The 23,146-nt window shown below is 38.2% G+C and overlaps 1 protein-coding gene, 1 long non-coding RNA gene and 1 pseudogene across 5 annotated transcripts in view; 1 reads left to right on the forward strand and 2 right to left on the reverse strand.

The window, feature by feature from the left end:
- Positions 1–41: 41 nt before the first annotated feature.
- On the reverse strand, positions 42–1,016 carry LOC119467802. The gene is made up of 2 exons (XR_005196423.1): positions 929–1,016; positions 42–447 (listed from the first exon to the last, which is right to left on the reverse strand). It is a non-coding gene; the product is annotated as an uncharacterized LOC119467802 (long non-coding RNA).
- Positions 1,017–1,108: 92 nt separating this feature from the next.
- The window catches only part of STIM2 (stromal interaction molecule 2), a 150,682-nt gene continuing 128,644 nt past the window's right edge, over positions 1,109–23,146 (forward strand). For 2 of the 4 annotated variants that reach the window (XM_037730145.1, XM_017505109.2), the window contains exons 1-2: positions 1,127–1,776; positions 18,988–19,026. In XM_037730145.1, coding sequence (XP_037586073.1) covers positions 1,368–1,776; positions 18,988–19,026 — 448 coding nt within the window. In that variant the 5' untranslated portion in view covers positions 1,127–1,367. Of the gene's footprint in view, positions 1,777–18,987; positions 19,027–23,146 lie in introns of all 4 variants that reach the window. The other 2 variants (XM_017505110.2, XM_037730146.1) reach the window with 2 other exon arrangements.
- LOC119467801 lies at positions 11,727–15,172 on the reverse strand (annotated as a pseudogene).

Consider the following 23,146-nt stretch of genomic DNA (forward strand, 5'->3'; position numbering starts at 1 on the left):
AAACTAATAAACAGAATCAAACCAACAACAAAACCCAATAACAAAAGGACCTTCGTGTTTAAGAACCCTATCTGCAAATTTTAAACAATTTTGTGCCCCTAGGAGAGAGAATGCCTCCTTGTGTGTAAACTTCCAGGGCTTTTAATTTATTTGAGATTACATTCAACGTCTCCTTTTATATTTGAAGGGAGGTAGCCTTAAAAAATATGCTGGCAACTAGTTTGGATGAGAAAGATTCCGGTTCTTTCTTTATCCAAACCAATAAGACCAGGTCTGAGCAGGACTTACAACGGAGAGCAGATCTTGGGTGCACAAGAACTTTGCTTTATTCCAGGTTGGCAAAAACAAGTCTACACCAATGTTCTGTCAGCCGGTTCAGGATAGAGCAAAGACTTGATGGGATAGGATGGGGGTGGGAAGGTGATAAGTTCAGGTAAATGTCTGAACCTAGGAGAGTCAGAAGCTAGAGCAGATTGTCTCAATCGACCCTTTCAGTGACTGCTAAATCTGGCTCATCTCCCATGAATTAGCTGTGGGACACTGGGGACAAGTTGCTTCACATTTCTGGGCCTTCGTCTCCTCATTCGTAAATGGGGATGATAAAGGATAATTTGGAGTTACAGCCTGTAAATGTATAAGGCGGTTACAGCGATGCCTGGTACACACTCACACATAGCACGCGCTTTGTGAAATGTTTGGCAAGTAAATAAAGCGCTAGGCTAGGCTAACTGCGTCTACATAGCCGCTTCAAATCCCCACCTATATTGAAATTACGGGGACGCCGCTGTTTTCCGATTGCAAGATTTTCCTGACCCATGCAATTACTTTTTCTGCCCTCCGCGGGGCTGTAACTTGCCCTCAGGATGTGGGACGTCTGGACTCTTCTCGCAGCCTTTAGTATCCCCCTACACCCCCTCGCGGTGGTGACGTGAATGAGGGAGGGGGACACGTCCTCCTTCTTCCCCGCCCCCTATCTTCGCGGCTCGCTGGCGCGTTAGCAACCACCCAGCGCTACTCCTGTCCGTCCGGGAACGCCTTCGGGGCGGGGCTGGGGTGCTGCGCACGCGTAGTGCAGCAGCGTCGCGCCTGCGCCGTGGAGGGCCTGAGGGAGGCGGGGGATTGGTATGCGAGCGACTGTGCGAGGGGAGGGAGGCGTCCCGGCGGAGCGTGGTACTACGACCAGCGCGGGCCGGAGTGGGCGGGGGGATGTGCCGCGGCGGCGGCGGCTCGGGCGCTGGGGCTGGTGTTTGGCGGCGCCAGAGCAGCGGATCCCGGTCTCGCCGCGGTAGCAGCGCGGGTGTCGTGCACCGCCTGAAGACGCCGTACCTTTCTACCCCCCACTTTTTAAAAAAAAATAACCGGAACCAATGAACGCAGCCAGGATCAGAGCTCCGGAGGCCGCCGGTGCCGACGGGACCAGGCTGGCGCCCAGCGGTATCCGGTGTCTGAAGCGGCGGGGGTGGCCCGCAGAGTCGCCGGCGGCGGTGGCGGCGCCTCGCGGAGCGGGCGACGGGCCGGCGGCGGGAGCGCCGCTGCGCTTTCACCCGGCTCCTCCTCCGCGCCCTCATCCTGCTTCGACTCCCGGCCCAACCTGGGGCTGGCTGCGGCGGCGGCGCTGGGCTGCGTTGCTGGTGCTCTGGCTGCTGGTGGCCGGTACCGCGGACGGATGCGAGCTGGTGCCCCGGCACCTCCGCGGGCGGCGAGCTACTGGCTCTGCCGCAGCAGCCGCCTCCTCTCCCGCTGCGGCAGCGGGCGATAGCCCAGCGCTTATGACAGGTGAGGGGCCGGGGGGTGGCGGGAGGGGCTTGGCCGGCCGCGACAGGACCCCCATTCCCGGCTGAGGCCAGCGTCTCCACCGGACGTCCGCTATTCCGCGGCCCCGTCTAGGGCGCGATGCGGAGCCCTGGCTGCTGCTTTGTCGCGGTCCCCTGCACTCCGGATGTCTTCCCTTTTCACCCCAACACCCCGCCCTCGCGGAGCCTCTCGACCGCACTGATTCCCCTCCCTTAAGTCGGGCTCTCTGATCTTACAAGCTGAGCAATGCGGTGGTTTCTCTTTCGTGCTGCAGAAGAGCCAGCAGGGTCTGCAGGGGACTGGGATGATTTTTTTTTTTTTTAAAGCTGCTGGAAAAAGTCAGCAGCAGCAGCATTGCGGTGTTGAGTCTGCCTCTGGTGCTGCTTTTGCAAAGGCAGCTGGCAGCGAGTCTCACCGGTTCAAAGCCCCGCTGAGCACAGCGTCCCAGGGGAGGCTGCTAGAGAGGATTCTTTGAGAGCCATAATACCTAGTGATATTAGTGGTTCCGTGTTAGTGTGCAGAAACGCCCAAGTTTACTGTGCATTTTTTGAGGGGTGGAAGGAGGCCGTTATAAATGATGGAAAGTGTTTGGTGGTGAGCCATCACTGGGTGACAAAGGGTGCAGAAACCTCAGCAGGTAACAGAAATTATACCTAAAATTTGCAAAGTGCAGGATACTCGGAGCTTGTAGCTAGCAGCACAGTTCTGATGACTGCACCAGCACCTTTTTAATATGGAACGTTCTCGCAATTGAAAACTTGGAAACGTGTTTCGTAAGGTTAAGTGCAAAATTATATCTTTTTAAAAGCCTTCCGTTGTTATGTACGACTGATCGGTTGTGGTTTAAGTAAAAGTAATGACATAAGGACCCTGAATTGATTTCTTTGGGAAAAGTAATGGAGCTAAAATAGTGCTTTTTTTTTTTTAAAAAAAAAAAAAAAGTATTTCCTTTATTTTTAAAGTAGATATGTAGATTTCCTACAATAATTGTAAGACTAAAAAGTTAGTGGCACAAGATGACCCATGATTAATTTATGGCACAAGATGACCCATGATTAATTTAACCAAAGTGATAGGCCAGCGGGCGTCTCGAAGCTACTAACAGCTTCTCTGAAAAGTGCTAAGGAACTGTATTCTTTAAAGCCAAGAAGTATTCTTTGTGTTCTATGATAGGATATTTACTATTCTAGAGAGAAGGATGTTGGTAAACTTGAAAGGCTTTGGAGGATGTAGCGTATAGAACATAATGATCAGCATGTTTAACTTTACCCTGAAGCATATCAAGCCCTATTAAATGGAACTTGATACATCAAACCTACCAATTGGTTTACTGGGATAGAGTGATTACAGAATAATAATTAGTATTAGGAGCATAGTATAGTTTGAGAAGATAGATCAGACAACTTTATGCTTGAATAGTATATATTCTCCAAATAAAAGTGTGGCAAATAACAGTATAGTGAAGAATAGTGATTATTAGGAAAGCTGCTAGATAAGACTATAATTTGAAGATTTAATGCCTCATGCAGGAAGGGAAGGAGCAGAAATATATAGCCTTCTAGAAGGTATAAGAGTGATTCTAGGTTTCTCGAGCAGAAAAATTTGGTTAATAAGTAATTGGCTAATGCTTTGTCAAAAATAATTGCTAAAAAGGCAAGCAATTCAGAAAATTTAGTATTTATTGACTGTTAAAAGTATATACTGTGTAGGTCACATCAAGAAAGTTGCTTAGATGGAATTTTATTTTAATAAGCCATTTGTAATCCTTTTTAAGACTTAAATTTCTCTGTATTTATTTAAGGATTTGGGAGAAAAGGTGATTTCAATTGCACAAAAATCCGGTGTATCACACAAAATGAGTTTGTGACATAGGGCTTTAAAATAAGTTTACTAGAAGAATACCCTAGAATTATTTCTAATGTTCTTTTCCTTTCCTTTTGTCAGAATATTGATTTTTGACAAGTTAAACATTTCCACTTAAAGTTTAAATCATAAAACTACACAATATATAAATTAAATTGTTATTTTAATAAGTTTATGTAAATACAGTCAGTAGCTCATATCTTGGTAAATATAAATTGAAAATCTGTGAAGTTAGAAAATATTGAAAATTTCTTTGAACTATATGGCATCTACAGGGCTCTTTCCCATTCTTAAGATTGTTTGTATAGTGCTTTCTTTCATGGTTCTATTTGTAAATGGTATGCAAAGCCTAGAACCTAATTTATTAGTGTTAGTGTACACTTCAGGAAGTAAAACCGTAGACTGAATTTACAAAATACTGTGGTGTAGTGTCAGATTCTAGGCTGCATTAATACATAGAGATGGAGTAGAGCATCAGTAATAAGAGAACTAAACTTCACGTGAATTTTGAAAATTGAAAATTTTTGAAAGCATTCTGAAAAGAATTGATCTCTTTGGCTCCTGATTAAAGTTGTGATTTATCTGTGAGTATTCTTAATAGCTCTGCAAAATGACAGCCAAAATCACTTTTCTGTTTTCCTCTCGAGATTGGTATTTTTAATACTTACCTTTAGAAACTTATTTCATAAGAGTTTGCCTTTTACTAATAAAATCTATAAAAAATTCTTTTTCACTGCAGTTTGCCTCTCAAGTGTTTTACTTTAGGGATTTAGTGTATTTTAAGAATAAATTGCCTTTAAATTATTTACCCTGTGTTTATTTGCTCAAATAAGCTACTACTGCTGAAAATTATTTAAGCAAGCCAATTGTTTTTATAGAGTGAGAAGCTATGACAGATCCAAATAAACAGATACACTGTCATAATGAATACAGGTTTATGTTTTCTTTTCCTTTTTAAATATGACCTTTTCGGAATTCAGTGTACAAATGTTTTTGATGAGACAGAACCAGTATTTGTGATATTATATAGTAAGGGTTTTAAATTACATATACAGTACTTAAATATTTAGGGCACTTTGAAAGTGACTGAAATTTAAAGCAAGTTAGGGATAGGTGATGGAGCTTGCTGATTGTATTCTAAAGCAGTGCTTTAATAACTCAAAATGTTATTTTTTTTCTTCTTTGCCTAACAGATTTAGAGTTGGTGAATTGATCCTGGTAGGGAGTGATCAATCTCATCTAGATAGGGTCCCTGAGAAATAGCATATAAAAGGGAAACAAACAACATTTGCAGAATAATTGAACATTAAATTATTTTCTTAGGGAATTAATTGGTTCAGAATTTTTACAAACAAATTTTAACTGAAACTATTTGCCTCTATCCTTTTTAAAGAATGGACGAAAGTAGCATTCTTTAGTGCCTATATCAAGGTTTTATCTTAATGGTAATACCCTTTCACTGATTTGGCATGTTATTGGAAATATACATATATAAAAACATGTCTCAGAAGTATTAAAATCTCAATTAAAATGTAATATATTCTTAGTTCAACGTATAATACCATTTACAATGGCCACTTTACCCAGTACTGTTACACACATCTGTGTTGTGGGGCTTTCATTAATTTAAATGGAAATATCTCTAATTAGCATGATTGTCGTTGAAAAAATGTTAAACTGAACTTTTAATGAAATCAGTTGTATTCATAACATTTACCCAGTAAATGTTATTACTTTATTTATTTTTATTAGTAGTTGACTTGCCTGTGGGATATATATGTTGCTTCCAGTAATATTTTACGAATAATTTACACAGGTTAGTGTTTACATGGTGACAGTAGACTCAAAGTGGATTCAGATATCATGAGAAACCTTTGTTGCTCTTGTGGTGTTGCTCTTTCTGAACTTCCTAAAGCCATTGTTGGCCGTATCCTCTTTTTCTTTACCTTTAGTATCATTACCAGTGCTTTTCATCACCAGTCTTTGGCCATGGCTGTACTAGTATTATTGTTGTTAACTACAGGATTAAAGAATCTGCTTGTATCTGTTTGATCTAGTCGATTCTGAACATTTAAGAATTTGTAGTCATCTAATTGGTCCGGAAACATTGCATCCTGTGACACTCTTAAGAATACCATGGCAGAACTGACCTCTGTTGGGAATCTCATAGCACAGGAAAAATTCAGAGGGCCAGTTGGGAAAGTGGGTTCAGATTTACCTGACTTTTACGCAAAAGGAGGACACAAGAATGATTTAGCTTGCCAAAGTCTTGCGTTGCGGCTGGATACATGCTAGTATTTACAGATTAACTTAGGCTCTTTTTGCATAATGATATCAAGGATTTTTGTTAGTGGCCTAATCATTGACGGTAATTGTGGCCTAATCATTGACGGTAATTGTGGTGTAAACACTTTCACAATGATCCTTAGAGATCTGTATTTATGTATTGTGATAGATAATGTATATCCTGGCTAAGCTAATCCTAAAACTAACTGCTAATAATATGGATAGTAAGCCATTTTTTGACATTTACTAGGGTTTGGATCTTACCTTGTTAAGATCTACCTGGGAATTTACTTCTGAATTGATCAGGTATTATTAACTAAATAATTATTAAGCACAAGCAGAATACCACAAAAGAGAAGTGGGAAAGAATTAAAAAAAAGAGTAAGATGTAGGTCTGATGTTTTGGACTCAGACGAGGTAATAACAGGCACATTTATTAAACTATTTCTATGTGTTGGTATTGTGCTAAGTGCTTTTTATGTTATACATCCCTGCTTTTGATTCTGAGACTAGTCCTGTTAGATAGCTACTGTTTTTCCCCCCCAATTTTGATTTTAGATGCATGAGATACACGTGCAGGTATTGCCTGGGTATATTGCATGATATGAGGCTTTGGTTACAGATGATCCCGTCACCCAGGTACCGAGCATAGTACCCAGTAGTTAGTTTTTCAACCCTTACCCCTCCTCTTACCTTCTCCACAAGTAGTCCTCGCTTTTTATTGTTGCCATCTTTACCTTCATACAGCAGATTAGGAAACGTGCTGGATGGTTGTAAATAACTTGTCCAAGAGGTCGACCTGGGTTTCTCTGATTCCAAAGCTTGGATTCTTAGCTGATATGTTGTATGCATTTTTATACAAACAATATGTGATGCACCACAATGGTCCGCAAACTGTAGGAGAAAGGAAGAGGCTGTTAGAGAATATTACCTGGAGGAGGGCAGGATTTGAGCTGGACCTTGATGTATAGCTAGGACTTCTTGTGGAGATGAGTGAAAAGGCTTTCTGGGAGGAGGCATATGCAAGAATAGGGGTAAATACTTTTCTTTAGAGTTAAGTATAAGGCGTGTGTAGAATAGTGGAGAATGCAAGAAGGAAGAATGTTGGGGCCAAATTATGAAGAGCTTTATAATTCCCTAGTGTATTTAGTATGTATCAAAATGTCAGTACATCTAAAACCAGGATTCTCAGCTGTATACTGGGAAGAATGGGAAACCCAGGACAAATATGATACATTTTCTTGGCATATCCATTTTATTAGATTATTTGGGAGATATAAAACTATTTAAAAAATTACCAATGTGCACGTTAGGGAAAATGTACATTTATTTTAATTTTTAAGATAAAAGCCATTTTGAACTTTCAGAGTGTTTTGTTAATAAACTCTTGAAGTTACAAATCTATATCCTGTCATTAGGAGGTGAGAGACATTGTGGTTTTTGAAGATGGGGGTGACATATCTTTTGTGTTTGAGAAAGCTAATTCTGAGTGGATGGCAATGAGGATATAACAGAGATGAGGATGCCAGTAGGAAACTATAAAAGGAGGGGTCTTGAGAGTTTGGACTACGGAGTGACTGTGAAAATGTTCAGAGGAAATTTTATAAAATCGCCTTTATTCTTTCTAAGCTAAGAATAAAGGCGATTTTATAAAATTTAAACTTCATTTATATGAAGTCTAAGAAATATTACCTTTAGTTTTAAATATACAGAGTTTATAGAATATTTAAATTAGGATAAGCCCTTGAAAAATCCAAGAAGAAACATACTATTTGTGATAGAAAATCTTCTTTATTTAAAATGTGCCCATTTATTAATATAAAGATTAGTGTTTAAAAAAATATAATTGGGCTTATGTGATGATTCACAAAATTAACAGAAAAACAGTTGCAAATATATTTGTCAGTTGTTTGACAAATAAAACCAAAAATCTTTTGATATCCAGACAATATATTTGCCACAAAATGCTTATATAAAGCTTTTAGAATTCCACGTGTAAAAATAATAAGTGTTTCCAGATTGAACTAATGTTATAAGTCAGAGAGTTGAAATCTCTCCCGACCTCTCAGCTGTGAATAGCAATATTTCAGAGACTGGCATATAATTTGTTTCAATATTAATTTTTAAATTTCATTTCTTGTGAATTTCAAGCTTAATCTATAGATGACGATTTCTAATGCCAAATCTAAGTGGTTTGTTCTTTTATTTATCCATCTAGATCTTTATTTTAGTATCCATTGGCTATTCAGTCTTTCTAGACACTTTCTAATTCTACCTTTAGTAACTTTTCCTTGACTAGTTTCGTTGTTGCTGATTTTAAGATTGGTTCCCTCCTAAGTCTGTTCTCAGCCTCCTGTTCCTCTAGTCTAGCTGAACATTTCCTTCTCGGAGAACTTCATTACTAGGAAAGTTCTACATTGGGGATAAGGATCTCCAAGCCAATGATTGATTTGATTTTTGGCTTTATTTCATTTGGCCGTTGGTGTGATACAGCACAAGCATCATGGCTGCAGTCCTGAGAGTAATTTCCTTTGTACTAGCTTTTGTCAGTCTTATCCTTTAAAGTAAAACAATTTTGGGATTAAGGCTAGGAGCAGTTGAAGAATGTTTAATAATGTCTATTCAATGTTTTCGTAAGATAATGGTAACTCCCCTCCAGTACACACAGGCTAATGGAGCCACAGAGCCTGGCAAGCACAGTTTACTTGTACTAAGATTCATCTCAGAACCCAAGTATCTGTATCTGTCTAAGTGTTTCTTTTTGCGTATGAATTTGTTTTCATGTCTGCTTATGGATCTTGGCCTCTGTGTAACTTACTCTTTTTTCTCTAGTCATTTTTACTTCCTCTTTGATTTCCTAAACTTGACATTATGTGGAACTGAAACACCTCAAAAACTATTTTGAGTTAAGTGCTGGGATTTTAATTTAAAAAAATACTTCAAGTGAATATCTTATTTATGTGAATGCAGAATACTAAACAGTCTCATTATAAACAACCTCATCAAAACCGTGTAGGGTAGTGAAAGTGATTTGTAGTTTCTTAAAATATTCTCAGTAAGTAAAAAAGGCTTTTTAAACCCGTATTTGAAGTTGCTGTCTACTCCTCAGCACACTGTAAGTTGCACAGGTCTGTGTTTTCTATTACTGTCTTTATGTCTTTTTTTTTTTTTAATAAAAAATCTGATGTTGAATAACTAAATAATCTTAATCTGTCTTCTTTATTCCTATTGTCTAGCAATAAATCTCTAACTTTTTAATTCATAGCATGTATGTAATTTTTGCTCTGTTTCCCCACTGCTTTGAACTGTTGTCATGTTTGGCTCTTATTTCTGCTTTGCCACACGTATTCAGACTGTATTAAGCCTCGCTGTTTACTTCTTCTAGGAACCAAATTAAAAAAAAAATAGCTAAACTGCAGTTGTGGATACACCGTGCTGTTTTTGAATTTACTTTGTAACTCTATCCTCTGATGTTTATTCCATGTTTGTTTTGGGTCGTATGTTGTGGCTCATGCCTGTAATCCCAGCACTTTTCAAAGCCAAGATGGACAGATTGCTTGAGCCCAGGAGTTCGAGACTAGCCTGGGAAACACGGTGAAACCCTATCTCCTCAAAAAATAGTAATTAAATAAATTACCTGGCCGTGGTGATAATGCTGTATTCTTGGCTACTTGGGAGGCTAAGATGGGAGAATTACCTGAGCCTGGCGAAAGTTGAGGCTGCAGTGAGTCCTGATTAGGCCACTGCGCTCTAGCCTGGGGTGGGGGTGGGGGCGAAGTGAGACCTTGTCTTCAAAAAAAAAAAAAGTTTGTTTGATTCTAGGTTTGTTATATGAGTCCTAAAAATAACTGTGGAGGGCTAAAGTGAGAAAAGCCAATCATTCATGAATATGTATGCATGTGCATAGAGTTTTAAACATTATTTAGTGACTCTTGTGCCAGCTATGGTGTGAGTAACCAGAGATGTAAAGTTGAAATTGCCCACTTAAAAACATTTATTATTTATATATTTTTAGAGATATAGTCTCACTCTGTTGCCCAGGCTGGAGTGCCGTGACATGATCATAGCTCACTGCAGCCTCAAACTCCTGGGCTCAATCTGTCTTCCTGCCTTAGCCTCACAGGCTATGAGCCACCACAGATGGCTAATGTAAAAAAAGTATTTTTAATGTAAACCTGAAAATTGCCTGAGAGTGGATTGCATAATCTAAAAATATGTACAAATATTTTGTTTCTTAAAAGGCCACTACTGTGTTAGCTTAACTAGTATCCTTGCTACATTTGCTGAAAATGTCTGTTACAGATAGCTGCACTGCTATGTTCTTTTCAGCATTTTTCGCAATAGCCAAGATACCGAAACAACCTAAACATTCATCCATGAATGCGTAAATAAAATACACATGCACCTGCACCATGAGATATTATTCAGCGTTAAAAAAGAAGAAAATCTTGCCGTTTGCAGCAACATAGATGAATGTGGAGGACATCGTGCTCAGTGAAATAACACAGACATAGAAAGACAAATACTGCATGGAATCTGAAAGTATCAAACTTACAGAAACAGAGTAGAATGGTGGTTACCAGGGGCTAGGGAAAGGGGTAAATGGAGAGGTGTTCTTCAAGGAGTACAAAGATTCAGTTATGCAACGTATGTAAGTTCTGGAGATCTAATGTACAACAATGTGACTATAGTTAATAGTATCATATACTGTACCTGAAATTTGTGAAGAGGGTAGACCTTAACAGTTCTTAAAAAAAAAAAAAAAAAAAAAAAAAAAAAAAAAAAAAAAAAAAAAAAAAAAAAAAAGAAGATAAGGATGTGATGTAATGGCTTAGGTGAATTAACTTCGTTGTGGTGAAATTTTAAAATGTATGCATATATCAAGTCATCAAATTGTATACCTTAAATATATCTACTTTTTGTCATTATGCCTCACTAAAGTTATAAAAATATAAGAATATTTATTGGAAGTTTTTGTTATATATTTGCAGTATTAAAAAAAAAAAGGCTCTCTCCCTTCTTTGGAACAAAGTATAATTATAAATAAGTATAGTTAAAAATTGTTAACTGATATATAATGTACATGTTTTCAGGTATCATTCCTTTTTGCTCACTCTTTTGTATACTTTATTAAAAAACAAGCAAGCAAACAAAAACTTTCAGTGAGTCCTGTGTACCAGACACCAGTTTGGTGTTTGGAATTTCAAGATCAGTAAGATATTCACCCTACCTTGTAGTCTATTAGAAGGCATACCCATTTAAAGGGTGATGATACATTGTGATAGAGGTAGAAGGGCCCAAGGCTATGTGTAGTATTTTACTGAATTACAAAGATGGGGTTACTAATTTTGATGTGGAGATGCAGGTCTTTAGTGAATACATTTTTCTTAAAACTATCCAGAGTAGAAGTGTGTGCTGAGAATGTATGAGTTTATCCAGTAGAGAAAGCCATGGTGGAAAGCCATAGGTGTGAAGTGAGAAAGCTGAGTGGGAGTGATGATTATTATAGGCATTGCCATTTGAAAATGCTAAATGTGATTGTAAATTACCAAATACCCAGGATGACAGAGTCAGTGCTGGGCCTGTTTGCAGTGCAGCATCATCCATATTTGCATGTGGGGTTTAAATTTTTGCCAGGCATTTTGCATGTTTCATCCAATGTGATCCTTAGAGAATCCCTGTGAGGTTATCTCCATGAGTTAGGACGTATAACAGAAATTTAGGATTGCTCTCAAATAGTTTGTACATTAAAGGGAACCAGTGCCAAGGATCTTTGTGTTAAAGCGTAAGGTATTTCTGGAGTTGAATCAGGAAATGAGGCTGGAGAAGTAGCAGACATAGCATTGTGATTAATGTTACATTCTAGATCTTTATTGTCCAATGGCCTTGTGAGTTTCTGCTTCATTTATTTTTGGTAAACAACAAAATTTTGCTATTAAATATTCTGAAATCTTGGAATACAACTCTTATAAAATATATCTGAGGCCCAGTAATTTGTACTAAGTATGCCTTTTAAAAATTAGACTTTGACTCAGTTTGTTCAATGCTTTTCGATAAGTGTGTAATTTGTGCTTTATTTTCATAAATATAAGGATGACAGAATGCAGTTTTTAAGAAGCATAGCATCTTATATCTTGAACTTTTATTGGGGCCGTAAGTCTGTTTCCACTTTTTCCCTGCTATATTCTTTTCAGCATTTTTCACAATAGTCATTTATTTTTTGGTAGAGACAGAGTCTGGCTGTGTTGCCCAGGACTGGTCTCAAATTCCTGGGCTTAGGCAAGGTGGGGTCTCCCACCTTGGCCCCACAAAGTGCTTTGATTATGAGTGTGAGCCACTATGCCTGGCCTGTTTCCACTTTGGTGTAGTGTGATGAAGAGCACAGCCTCTAGACTACAGCAGGATTTCCTGAGTTTGAATCCCAGTCTGATGGTGATTTTGTAATTTTGGGTAGATAATTTAGTCTGTTAGTACCTAAATTTCTTTATCTCTAAAATGGGGTGTGAAGAATAAATGAATTACCCTATGTATACCTAGAATACAGCCGGGCAAGGATAAGTAGTCAGGTATTATTGACTTAACATTATTCTTTTTATCTGTATATACAGAGGTAGAATAGTTGTAGAAATGTGCTTTGATTTATTGAGTGTTATTAATGTATTTTATGTTGCATTTAAAAAAGTATGAAGACATAGTTTGAAGCAGTAAGTTGATCAAGATAAACAGACCATGAAATGGTACGAGATTAGTTAAAACTGTAGAAATACGAAGCTAAGTATAGACAGTGACATTGAAAGCTACATGGTATTTAAAAAAAATTAGTTGTAACATTAGCCTGAGTCATTTTGTACCTTCATTATTTTATATGATTTAAAGATTTAAAGGATTTTGCATTTAGACTTTAAAATCTTTAATTTCAGAGTTTATTCTAAAAAATTTAGAACATACTGAAAAGTAAATGTAGAAAATACATCTGCTTCAACAGCCAATAATAACAAAGATAACATCAAAAGTTTGTTTTTTAACAGTCTTTTATAGATATATATGGATATCGATATATTTAATAATAGGCTTAGAGAGTGATTTCTTTAAAATGTGAAATTACTTAGTAAATATATGAATGTCAGGTACATTATAGGCATATGATAAGTATTGGGGAACACAAAAATGAATGAGATTGACATTTTTGTTCCCATGGAGCTTGCATTTCAGTTGGGAAGACAGAAAATACAAATGCTATTTTGAGTTGTGAGAAATGCTATTAAGGAACAAAAGAGACATAAAATAGAAAATAATGCCGGGACACTTTTTAATTTAGGTAGGCTAGTTAGAGAAGACTTCTTAGAAGGGTACATTTCAGGTGGCATCTTGAAGGACAATAAGGAGCCAAGTCTGAGGAATTGGGGAATAGCATTCCAAACAAAGACTTTGAAGCAAGAAAGAATTAGAATTATTTGAAGAAGTGAAAGTATCGTTTTGACCCAGCACCTTGAGGGAGGGAGAATGTTGGATGAGATCTGGCTATAGAAGAGGGAGGGTACAGAGCTTCATAGAACTTGTTACCTTATTTGAATTTAATTCAGAGGGTAACAGGCCAGGCGCAGTGGCTCATGCCTGTAATCCCACCACTTTGGGAGGCTGAAGCAGGGAGATCACCTGAGGTCAGGAGTTCAAGCCTATCCTTGTCAATGTGGTGAAATCCTGTCTCTATAAAAACAAAAAAATTAGCCAGGCATGATGGCAGGTACCTGTAATTCCAGGTATTCGGTACGCTGAGGCAGGAAACTCGCTTGAACCCTCGAGGTTGGGATTGCAGTGAGCCAAGATCGCACCATTGTACTCCACTCCAACCTGGGCAACAGAGTGAGACTCCATCTCAAAAAAAAAAAAAAGTTGTTTACGTTCTCATTGCTACCATATTAGTTTTGAACGAAATCATTTGTGCTAGATGTGGCCGGAGCAGGTGGGCTCTGGGCCCCTTGTTAAGTCCTTGCTAGCAGTGGCCCAGGGTTACTAATGACTCCTTCCTCCAGGAAGCTCATAGGGAAGCACAGACATCCTTGGGTATGAAGTCTTGGTGATCAGACAGGGCTTGTTTTCTGCAGGACACTTCCTCAGTCATGAATGAGAGAGACTGTCATGTCACCACCTCTTCTGCCCAAATGACTTCGTCTAGCTGTGGGACAGCTTCTGGAGATGCTGAATTCCTGACTCCATAGGCTGTAGGTCACTCTCAGTCTTGCTGGGAGAGCAGAGGGGCTCTGTCGAGAAGTAGGGGCTCTGGAAGGAGGCTCTGGAAGGCAGCCTCCCACCTTAACTGCCATAGTGGGTGGGTATATGAACCCATCCGGGCAGAGAGGTGGTTATGCTCCTTCTCCCAGGGGTCAGCAGCTGAGTGGACAGGGACACCTCCAGGCAGCTGGGTGCTCTTCTGGCTCAGGCTGTAAGTTGGGGATCCACTGCTTTTCTGTTCCCCTCTCTTCCTCCTCCTGGCCTTCACCTGGGTTTCCACCAGCCACTTGGTGTCACTTTGGCAGGCCTCCTGGATTCTCTGGGGCATGGCACCCAAGGCACTCTTAGCTGAGCGAGCTGCAGCCTGGAGGCTCTACTGTCCTGGCTCTGGGGTTTCCAGGTGTTTCAGGAAGGGCCTCCCTGAGTTTGAGGTTGACAGCTTTCAGGGGCAGCCTCCTTTGAAACTGTCTGCACAGGCAGCCCAGGGCTCCGGCAGAAGTCTTCTGGATGGCTGGCCATAGGCTGTAGCTCTTTGGTGTCTTCCAGTTGCTCCTGATGCTGGAGAGATCTCCGGCTCACAGAATCCCCTATGCACTGCCATTGAGAAGCCATCTGCCTGCCCAAGAGTCTTCTCTGACCACTAGATCCCGGCACCCCCAATGTCCACCCAACGCCAACCACTGGTAAGTACTTTTAGGAGGAACTGTGGTACATCTTTATTGGTGACTGGTAACTTCTAGTGGAAAAATGTTACACGATCAGCTTTCAGTTCTTCATTTACATAAACTGAGTAGTTATTATTAATATATTACTCATTTGGCTTAAGTTATGAACTCTCATCTTTTAATTGATAATTTGATATCTTTTCGAGTTTAGGGAAATAAAAGAATGGGATTATTTAAAAGGTTACAATTTGATTTGTAGTCTCACAGATTTTAAGAACATTAAACAAGTGCTGGTTAATATGAAATTGGAAGTAGTAAAATCAGCAAGTATTAGGCATAGACTGCGAGGTTACATTATGCCACTTAGTTGTGGGGGATATTTATTCAACAGATGTTTGAAGGTCTACTATGTGCTAGACAGCAGATACTTTTTAAGTGCTGGAGAAACAGGAGAAAACTAAACTAGTGAAGTTGCTGCTGTCATGATTTTACTTTTAATGCTGTAGTTGTTTGTTGGGCAATTGTAGTTTTGTTACATGCATATGTGATCTTAGAATACATTGGTAGCTTCTTCATATTATGATTGCTATGCATTCCAGTATTCACTAGTTTCTAGATTCCTTTAATTGAAGCTGAATGGCACATTGGTTTTATTTATTAATCTTTTAACTCATTTATAGTATCAGTTATACAGTCACAATGATAAATCTCTTTGAGTTTTATACAAAGCATATCCATATTCTTAATTTAGTATCAACTTTAACTTAGTGTAACAGACCTAGAATTAGAACTCAGATCTATTAACTCCTAGTTTTGTGTTATTTTTGTCATATGCTATATAGTATTTTTTATGAGATCTGTTTTAAAATCTTATAGAAATATGCACATAGGCTGGTTCTCTGAATTTAACCAAACTTATATATGAATAATCTATGAGTTGTTTAAACGTGTTTATAAAATTATCTGCTAGCTTTTATACCAAAAATTTTTGTACTAAAAATTTAGTTTTACATTTTGAAGTCTTTAAGCTTGTTTTTGGGCAGGTGGTTGGTAATCATGATAAGCCCTGAATAGGTTAATATTCATCTTATAGTCTTGTAGGATTATAGTCATCATAAGTCCTGAATATGTTAATAATTAGGATTATTTTTTCTTCATATTCTAGATTAGTAAAGGAGCAAGAAGCTGTTATGAGTCTCAGGCCTCTACTTGATAATGTAACAACATGAGAACAGACTCTAGGAATGAAAAGATAAGTCTTTGTATTTAGTTAGTCTTCAAGATTTCTAGATAAATGGGAGCTGTTTTTAGTTAAATACAAATTCGCAAGCAAGACATGATATATTTGTAGACAGTTCCTTTCTAATTATTATGGGGATGTTTCTGAAAAATCTTATCCTAGCAAAATTTCAAATTGGAAAACAGACCTTTAGGAAAAATAGGCTTCAGAGTGAGAGTCTGTAGCCCCACAAATGCCCTTATTAATGTTTATATTTGCTAAGAGATAATACCATAGTAATAATTTGTATGTTTTGAATTAGTAATTCAGAAAAGTTAGTTTCCGTTTGTCATCCTTTTATTATTAGGAATAGTTCAGAGTTTCCCTTTGTAGCTTATGAGATGTTTGCAAACCCATTTTCACTTGTAGTAGGTAGTGTGTAAACAAAGGAGCATCCAGTCCATGAAAAGCTAGGTGTCTTGTTTTTGTTACATGGAATTGTTGATTCACACATCTTAGGGGTCCACAAAATCTCAGCCATGTTGATTGACTTGGATGAATCAAATGGAAAAGGTTTGAGGTAAACTTATTTAAGAAGTCTTTGAATGTTCCCCACTACTATGGATGAAACCTCTCAAGGAGCAGGGTATTGGTAAAATTCGAATTCTTCCTCTAGGGCTTTTATATTAAGAGACATGAGGATGTTGGACAGTCTTTCCTGGCTCTGTTCCCACCACTTAGGTAGGTCTTTAGATTGTAGCATTTTCCCACTTTTCAGTCACGGAGGTACACCTTTGAGGCCAAGTGGGACTTTACCTAGGTTTCCTTTAACTCAGCATTGTATTTTAAAAGTCTTAAAACTGGCTCCACCTTGCTTTACTCTTATCAATCTCTAGATCCCTTCTTTTACCAGTTACTCTAACACAAATTCTTACAATAATGGAAATGAAAAACCATAAATAAATTTGTGGGTGATAGAATGTTTACAAAGTGGAATTGTCATCCAGAGCGTTTACTAAATTCATATACAATAATTGTTTTTTTAACTCATAACTGAATGCTTTTATTTAATGTACTTGCTGAAAATTGACAGTTTTTTGGCCAAAGTGATATAGTCAATGTCTTCACTGGTTTAGTGGCTTTTGGCAGAAAACTATAGTATGTGTTTAATTATTGGATTATACTTTACAGTTCAAGATTTTTTTCTTTTATCATCTTTTTTTTTTTTCAGTTTTAGCCCATTTGAGTTTATTTTCATGTGCAGATGGTAGATAGAATGCTGTCTTTTTATACGTAATAGAAAATATTTTTACAATATCTGTTACATATGTACTTTCCAATAGTTAGTAATTTCAAGTTATGTTTTTTGTATTAACCTTTTCTTTGACTTGCCTGATTTAAGGTAAGTGTAGCTTAACCAATTTTAAGAGGGCTTTCTGACCTTTTTGGATCTTGGTTGTCATTTGTTAATTTTGGAAAATCGTGGCCATTATCTTTTCAGGTAGTTGTTTTGTCCTTTGCTTTTTGTATTCTCCCTTTGGGACACCAGTTAAGTATATGTTAGACTATTCGATAATGGTGTCCTCTTATGGTTTCTTTATTTTAAAAAATACCCCACCCCCCTTTTTTCTGTTTTCATTTGTTGACTTCTGTAAACCTGAGTTCATGAATAATCCTGTCAAAGGGATTCTCCATTTTTGATACATTCTTATTTTTAATTTTAGCATTGCCGTTTGATTCTCTCATAGTTTTCGTATCCCTGCTAAAATTTCCTATCTGTTCATTATGTTGTTCAGATTCTTTAGCATATTTATCTTTTCCTTTAGATCTTTTAACATATTTATGAATCATAGTTATTTTAGCATCTCTGATTAGTTCCAACATCTGAATAATCTCTGTTTGTTTCTGTTGTTTGCTTTATCTGTTGATGATGTTTTTTTTTTCCCCTTCTTTAAATGTGGTCTTATAATTTTTGAATGATAGAAGAAGCTATGTCTAGAAATGGGTATACCTCTTCTGTCACACTGTTAGTATGGTAGGTACACCTTCTCTGTCACACTGTTAGTATGGTAGGTTGAGTTAGTTTTGAGTTAGTTGGCCTGGGTATGGCTCTGTTGTTACTATCATCACCTTCAGTGTACTACAGACCTGAAATTTCTCTGGCGGCAGGTCACTGTTATTTTGTGCTTTGGATGGACTGATTGGTTTTCCTGCCTGCTATGATTTGAATATTTGTCCTCTCCAAAACTCCTGTTGAAATATAATTGCCCTTGTAACAGTAGAGAAATGGGACCTTTAAGGGGTGCTTAGGCCGTGAGGGCTCTGCTCTCATAGGTAGGATTAATGTAGTTATAAAAGGGCAAGTGTGGCTCCCTTTTCTTTCTTTCTCTTTGCCCTTCTGCCATGTGGTGACGCAGCAAGAAGACTGTTGCTCGATGCTGGTGTCTTCATCTTGGACTTCCCAGCCTCCAGAACAGTGAGAAAATATTAATGGGTTGCTGTTCTTTATAAATTACACTGTCTCAGATATTCTGTTATGGCTGTACAAAGAGACTAAGACAGTGCTCTATTGGCAGGTATCAGCAACATCCTGTTCTGCAGTGGATTCCTTTTTATATGTGTTAGGTTTGTAATGGGGGTGGAGAAGTTCTTGGTTTTCATGGTCTACCCTCAGTCTTATATAGGGCTCGTGAGCCTGAGTCTTGAGAGTGGGACCTTTTCACTCTTATCCTCTGCCCCTGACCTTTTCCCTCCCACGGCAGCCAAATTCTGCCTCGTGTCTGAGGTAGTACTTGGGACAGAGAGTTTTCCATGTGTCTTTCCCCTAGCAGTAGTGTAATTCTGCTTAGTTTTGGTGTGGGATCATGGGTCAGGAGGGTCTCCGTGTCCTTGAGGTATAGTAGGCTTTTACTTCTATCTCTCCCCTAGGAGCAGTGGCTCTTTGCCTGAGCCTTGAGGGTGGGAGAGGTAAATACCTGCATCGCCTAGTCTGTAATTGTCTTTCAGACTTATCCTGATTTTTGGTATCTCTCTTTTTCCTTTCCTTCCAGGTTTTGGGTTCTGTTCCCTTATTAGGCACTCACTGGTATTCCTCATCTGTATTTGTTCATTTTCACACTGCTATAAAGATATTACCTGAGACTGGGCAATTTATAAACAAAAGGGGTTTAATTGACTCACAGTTCTGCCTTACTTGGGAGGCCTCAAGAAATTTAAAATCATGGCAGAAGGTGAAGGAGAAGCAAGGCACATCTTATATGGTGGCAGGAGAAGGAGAGAGAGAGCAAGGAAGTGCCACACTTGAAACTATCAGCTCTCATGAGAACTTCCTCACTGTCGTGAGAACGGCATGGGGGAAACTGCCACTGTGGGCCAGTCACCTCAAATCAAGGTCCTCCTTCCACATGGGGGGATTGCAGTTGGAGATCAGATTTGGATGGGGACACAGAGCCAAACCATATCACCATCTAAATTTTGACTTCATTTCAATATTTCCTTGCTGCTTGGTCTCTCCTGTCGTGTACTCTTTTTGTATTGTATTCCGATTGACTCATCAACCTGTAAGTAGGCCAGTAAACTTTCAATTATTTTTGTGACTCAGAAACTTACCTATTATTCTAGTTAATCCACTTGACTGTGTATTTACTCAACTATGTAATCTACGTGACAATGTAGATCTTACATTGTTGTATAATTTGTACCAAAAATCTCTAATGAGGATTTCTTGGTTTCGCTTAGTTGATTTCACAAATTAACAGTTGTGAAACTGTTCATCTTTTTTTACCCGCCTGTGGTGAAGAGTGTATAGTTTTGTAGAAGGATTATGGGATTGAGTCAGGTGACCTGGATATTACATTATTTCTTTTATCTGCTTGTCTATTCATCTACAAAACATTTATTGAATACCTTTTTTATTCTGACTGGTGAGGTATTATTACTATGACTTCTGATAGCTTTAATTTATTGAGTATAGTCACTGTATTAAGTGTTTATCATAGGTTCACATTTTATTCTCCCAACAACTCTATGAGAGCAGTAGGCATTATTTGTAGTAATCATTTCAGGAACTGAAGGACTATGTATCATGTATATAAGAGAAGAATAAAATTTGAGATATCTGTCATTTCCTCATAGTAGAGAGAAGCAAACCTTCCACAAACATTAGTAATGTTCCATATCTCATGGATACTTCGTAATACATGTAACTAAACTATTCCTTGTTATTAGGAACACACTTTAAGTTTTAGCTTTGTAAGTAATGATTTCGCCAGACTCCTAAGAGGTATACCTGATTGTTCTGGGCCTTCATCTCCCACATTCTGACCTCCTGCCAGTAAATACTATGGGTTCTACCCAGCACATTATGTCTTGAGCTTCTCTGCTTTTTTTTCTGTTTTCATTGCCATCACTCTAGTCTAGGCTACTGTCCCCCATTACTGGGATTCCTGCAGTACCTTCCTAACTTCTTGTTATCATTCTTTACCTTCTGCAATCTAATCTCAGAAGCTTGTATAAGTAATTTTCTCTCCCCATTTCGTGACTTCTCACATAATTATGATAGAATAGAAATGCTTTAAGCTGGCCTGCAAATCCCTGCATGATCTGGCCCCTGTCTGCCTTTGTGGTTTCATCTCTTTTTACCATTTCCATCTACCCAGCTTCTTTTCTGCTGCTGGAGCATGTGAAACTCTTTCCCTGTTTCTGGGCCCTGGCACTTGAAGTTTCCTGTGTCTTGATTGTTTCTCCTCAGCTTTTTGCATGTCTGGATGTGGTATATTTTTGGTTTTGCATTTTTCTCAGGATTTGTTTTGGTGACCTCCCATAGGAGCAGGCTCTGTCTTTGCTGTCCCTGTTAAACATACACGATATTTTGTTAATTTCCTTCATAATACTTATAACCAGAAATCACATTTTAATATGCTTATTAACTTGTTATCTGTACTTATCCACAGAAATATAAACTGTAAAAGGATCGGGCCCTTGTACTTATATAGTATCTACATAGTACACAGTATCCCATAGGTACTCCATAAAACTTTTTGGATGAATGCCTTGGTTCATACCTTTTGTGCATAAACCTTTATATATATATAAACCTTCATATACACAAACACACACACACACACATATACACATATATATGTGCCTGTGTGTGTATACATATATAGATAATTTTTTTTTTCCCTGAGGATAGACAGCCAAATTAGAATTAAGCTAGAGGAAATATTTAATGCATTTTAAACCAGATACACTAACTTAAATATTTTAGAAATGATTTTTTTCCCCAAAATCTTAGGATTCTTAAAATGGGTACTGTGTTATCTCAAATTTTATTCTTCTCTTATATACATAGGTTTTTTTTTTAATGAACTTGGAAAATATATAGAGGTATAGACAAGAATAAAACAAATTGCACTCTTCAGAAAGAACCATTTTGGTATTGTTCTTTTTTATAGGTAGTATTATTTTATGTAGTTTTGCTATGTTCTGAATGTATATGTCTCTCCAAAATTTATATGTTGAAACCTAATCCTCAAGGTGATGGTATTAAGAGGTGGAGCCTTTGGGAAGTGATTAGGTCATGAGGACAAAACCCTTATGAATGGGATTAGTGCCCAAATAAAAGAAGCCAGAGGGAATTTTAGCCACTTTTGCCCTTTCCTTCTGTCATGTAAGGATATAGCAACAAGATACCATCTATAAAGTGAGAGAGCCCTCAACAGACGCTGAATCTGCTGGTTCCTTTATCTTGGACTTCCCAGTCTTTAGAACTGTGAGCAAAAACATTTCTATTCTTTGTAAATTACCCTGTATAAGGTATTTTGTTATAGCAGCCTGAATGGACTAAGTAAGACAAGTTGCAATTCTTTTAGATGCAATTTTGCATCTTTTAAAAATCCAACATATCCTTAGCTTTTTCTTAACTATTAACTGGAATGGAAGGTATAAATTATTTACTCATTGTCAGGTAGATTTCCATTGTTGGGTAGATTGTTTTCAGTTTTTCTTTAAAAAATACTGTTATAAATGTTTATTCACATAAATCTTTTCTGCATTTTGGATTTTAAGGGCACCTTCCTAGATGTATACTATTAAGTCAAAAGATATAAATATTTTAAGGTTCAAAAAATGTAGATTTGTATGTATTTACTGACAGATTGCTTTCTGGAAGGATTGTGTTTTTGAGTGCTCATTCGTGTTTTTAATTGAAAAGGAATCTTTGCTATTTTCAGTGAAATGCCATGTTTTTGTTTTTTTGATTATTAAAGAGTTTGATTGGTTTCTTTTTTTCTGCGTTGTTAAATACACTATCCCTTATAATTGGGGATTGAGATTGTCTTGGCAAAAGATCTGTTAAGATCTTTTTCTAATGAGATGATGAAGGCTGATTCTTTTCTGATTCTCTTATGATGATTTTTGTAAAAATGTGATATCATGAAGAGTTGAGCTTTCAATTAGTAATAAGTTAATCGTGGTTTCATTTTTTCCAGTTTTGTAAATTTACAGTTGATGTTATTTTTTCCCCTCAATTGTACTTCCGCACTTGATCTTAGCCAAAAGGCCAAGAAGTAATGCCTCCTTATAATTCTGGTTTTATCTAGAAACCTAGTTTCCTAAATTTCTTGATTTTTTTTTTTTTTGAGACAGGGTTTGGCTCTGTCACCCAGGCTGGAGTGCCATGGTGCCATTGGCTCAGTGCAACCTCTGCCTTCCAGGTTCAAGTGATCCTCCTGCCTCAGCCTCCCTGGTAGCTGGGGCTGAATTCAGGCATGTACCACCACATCCAGCTAATTTTTATGTTTGTTGTAGGGATGGGATCTCCCTATATTGCCCAGGTTGGTCTTGAATTCCTAGGCTCAAGCAATCCTTTTCTCTTGGCCTCTCAAAGTGCTGGTATTACATGAGCCACTGTACCCGGCCCATTAGTCTCTTTCTATGGGTTGAACTATAATATGTAAATACATGTGCTACCTCTGTGTCGTGTAGTATCTTTTTTCCCCTCTCCCCTCTCCTCCCTCCCCCTCTCTCCCCTCCCCTCTCTCCCCTCTCTCTCCTCTCTCCCCTCTCCCCCCTCTCCGTGGGTAGA

The sequence above is a fragment of the Cebus imitator genome, unplaced genomic scaffold, assembly GCF_001604975.1.
Source record: "Cebus imitator isolate Cc_AM_T3 unplaced genomic scaffold, Cebus_imitator-1.0 Scaffold333, whole genome shotgun sequence".
NCBI classification, from domain to species: domain Eukaryota; kingdom Metazoa; phylum Chordata; class Mammalia; order Primates; family Cebidae; genus Cebus; species Cebus imitator.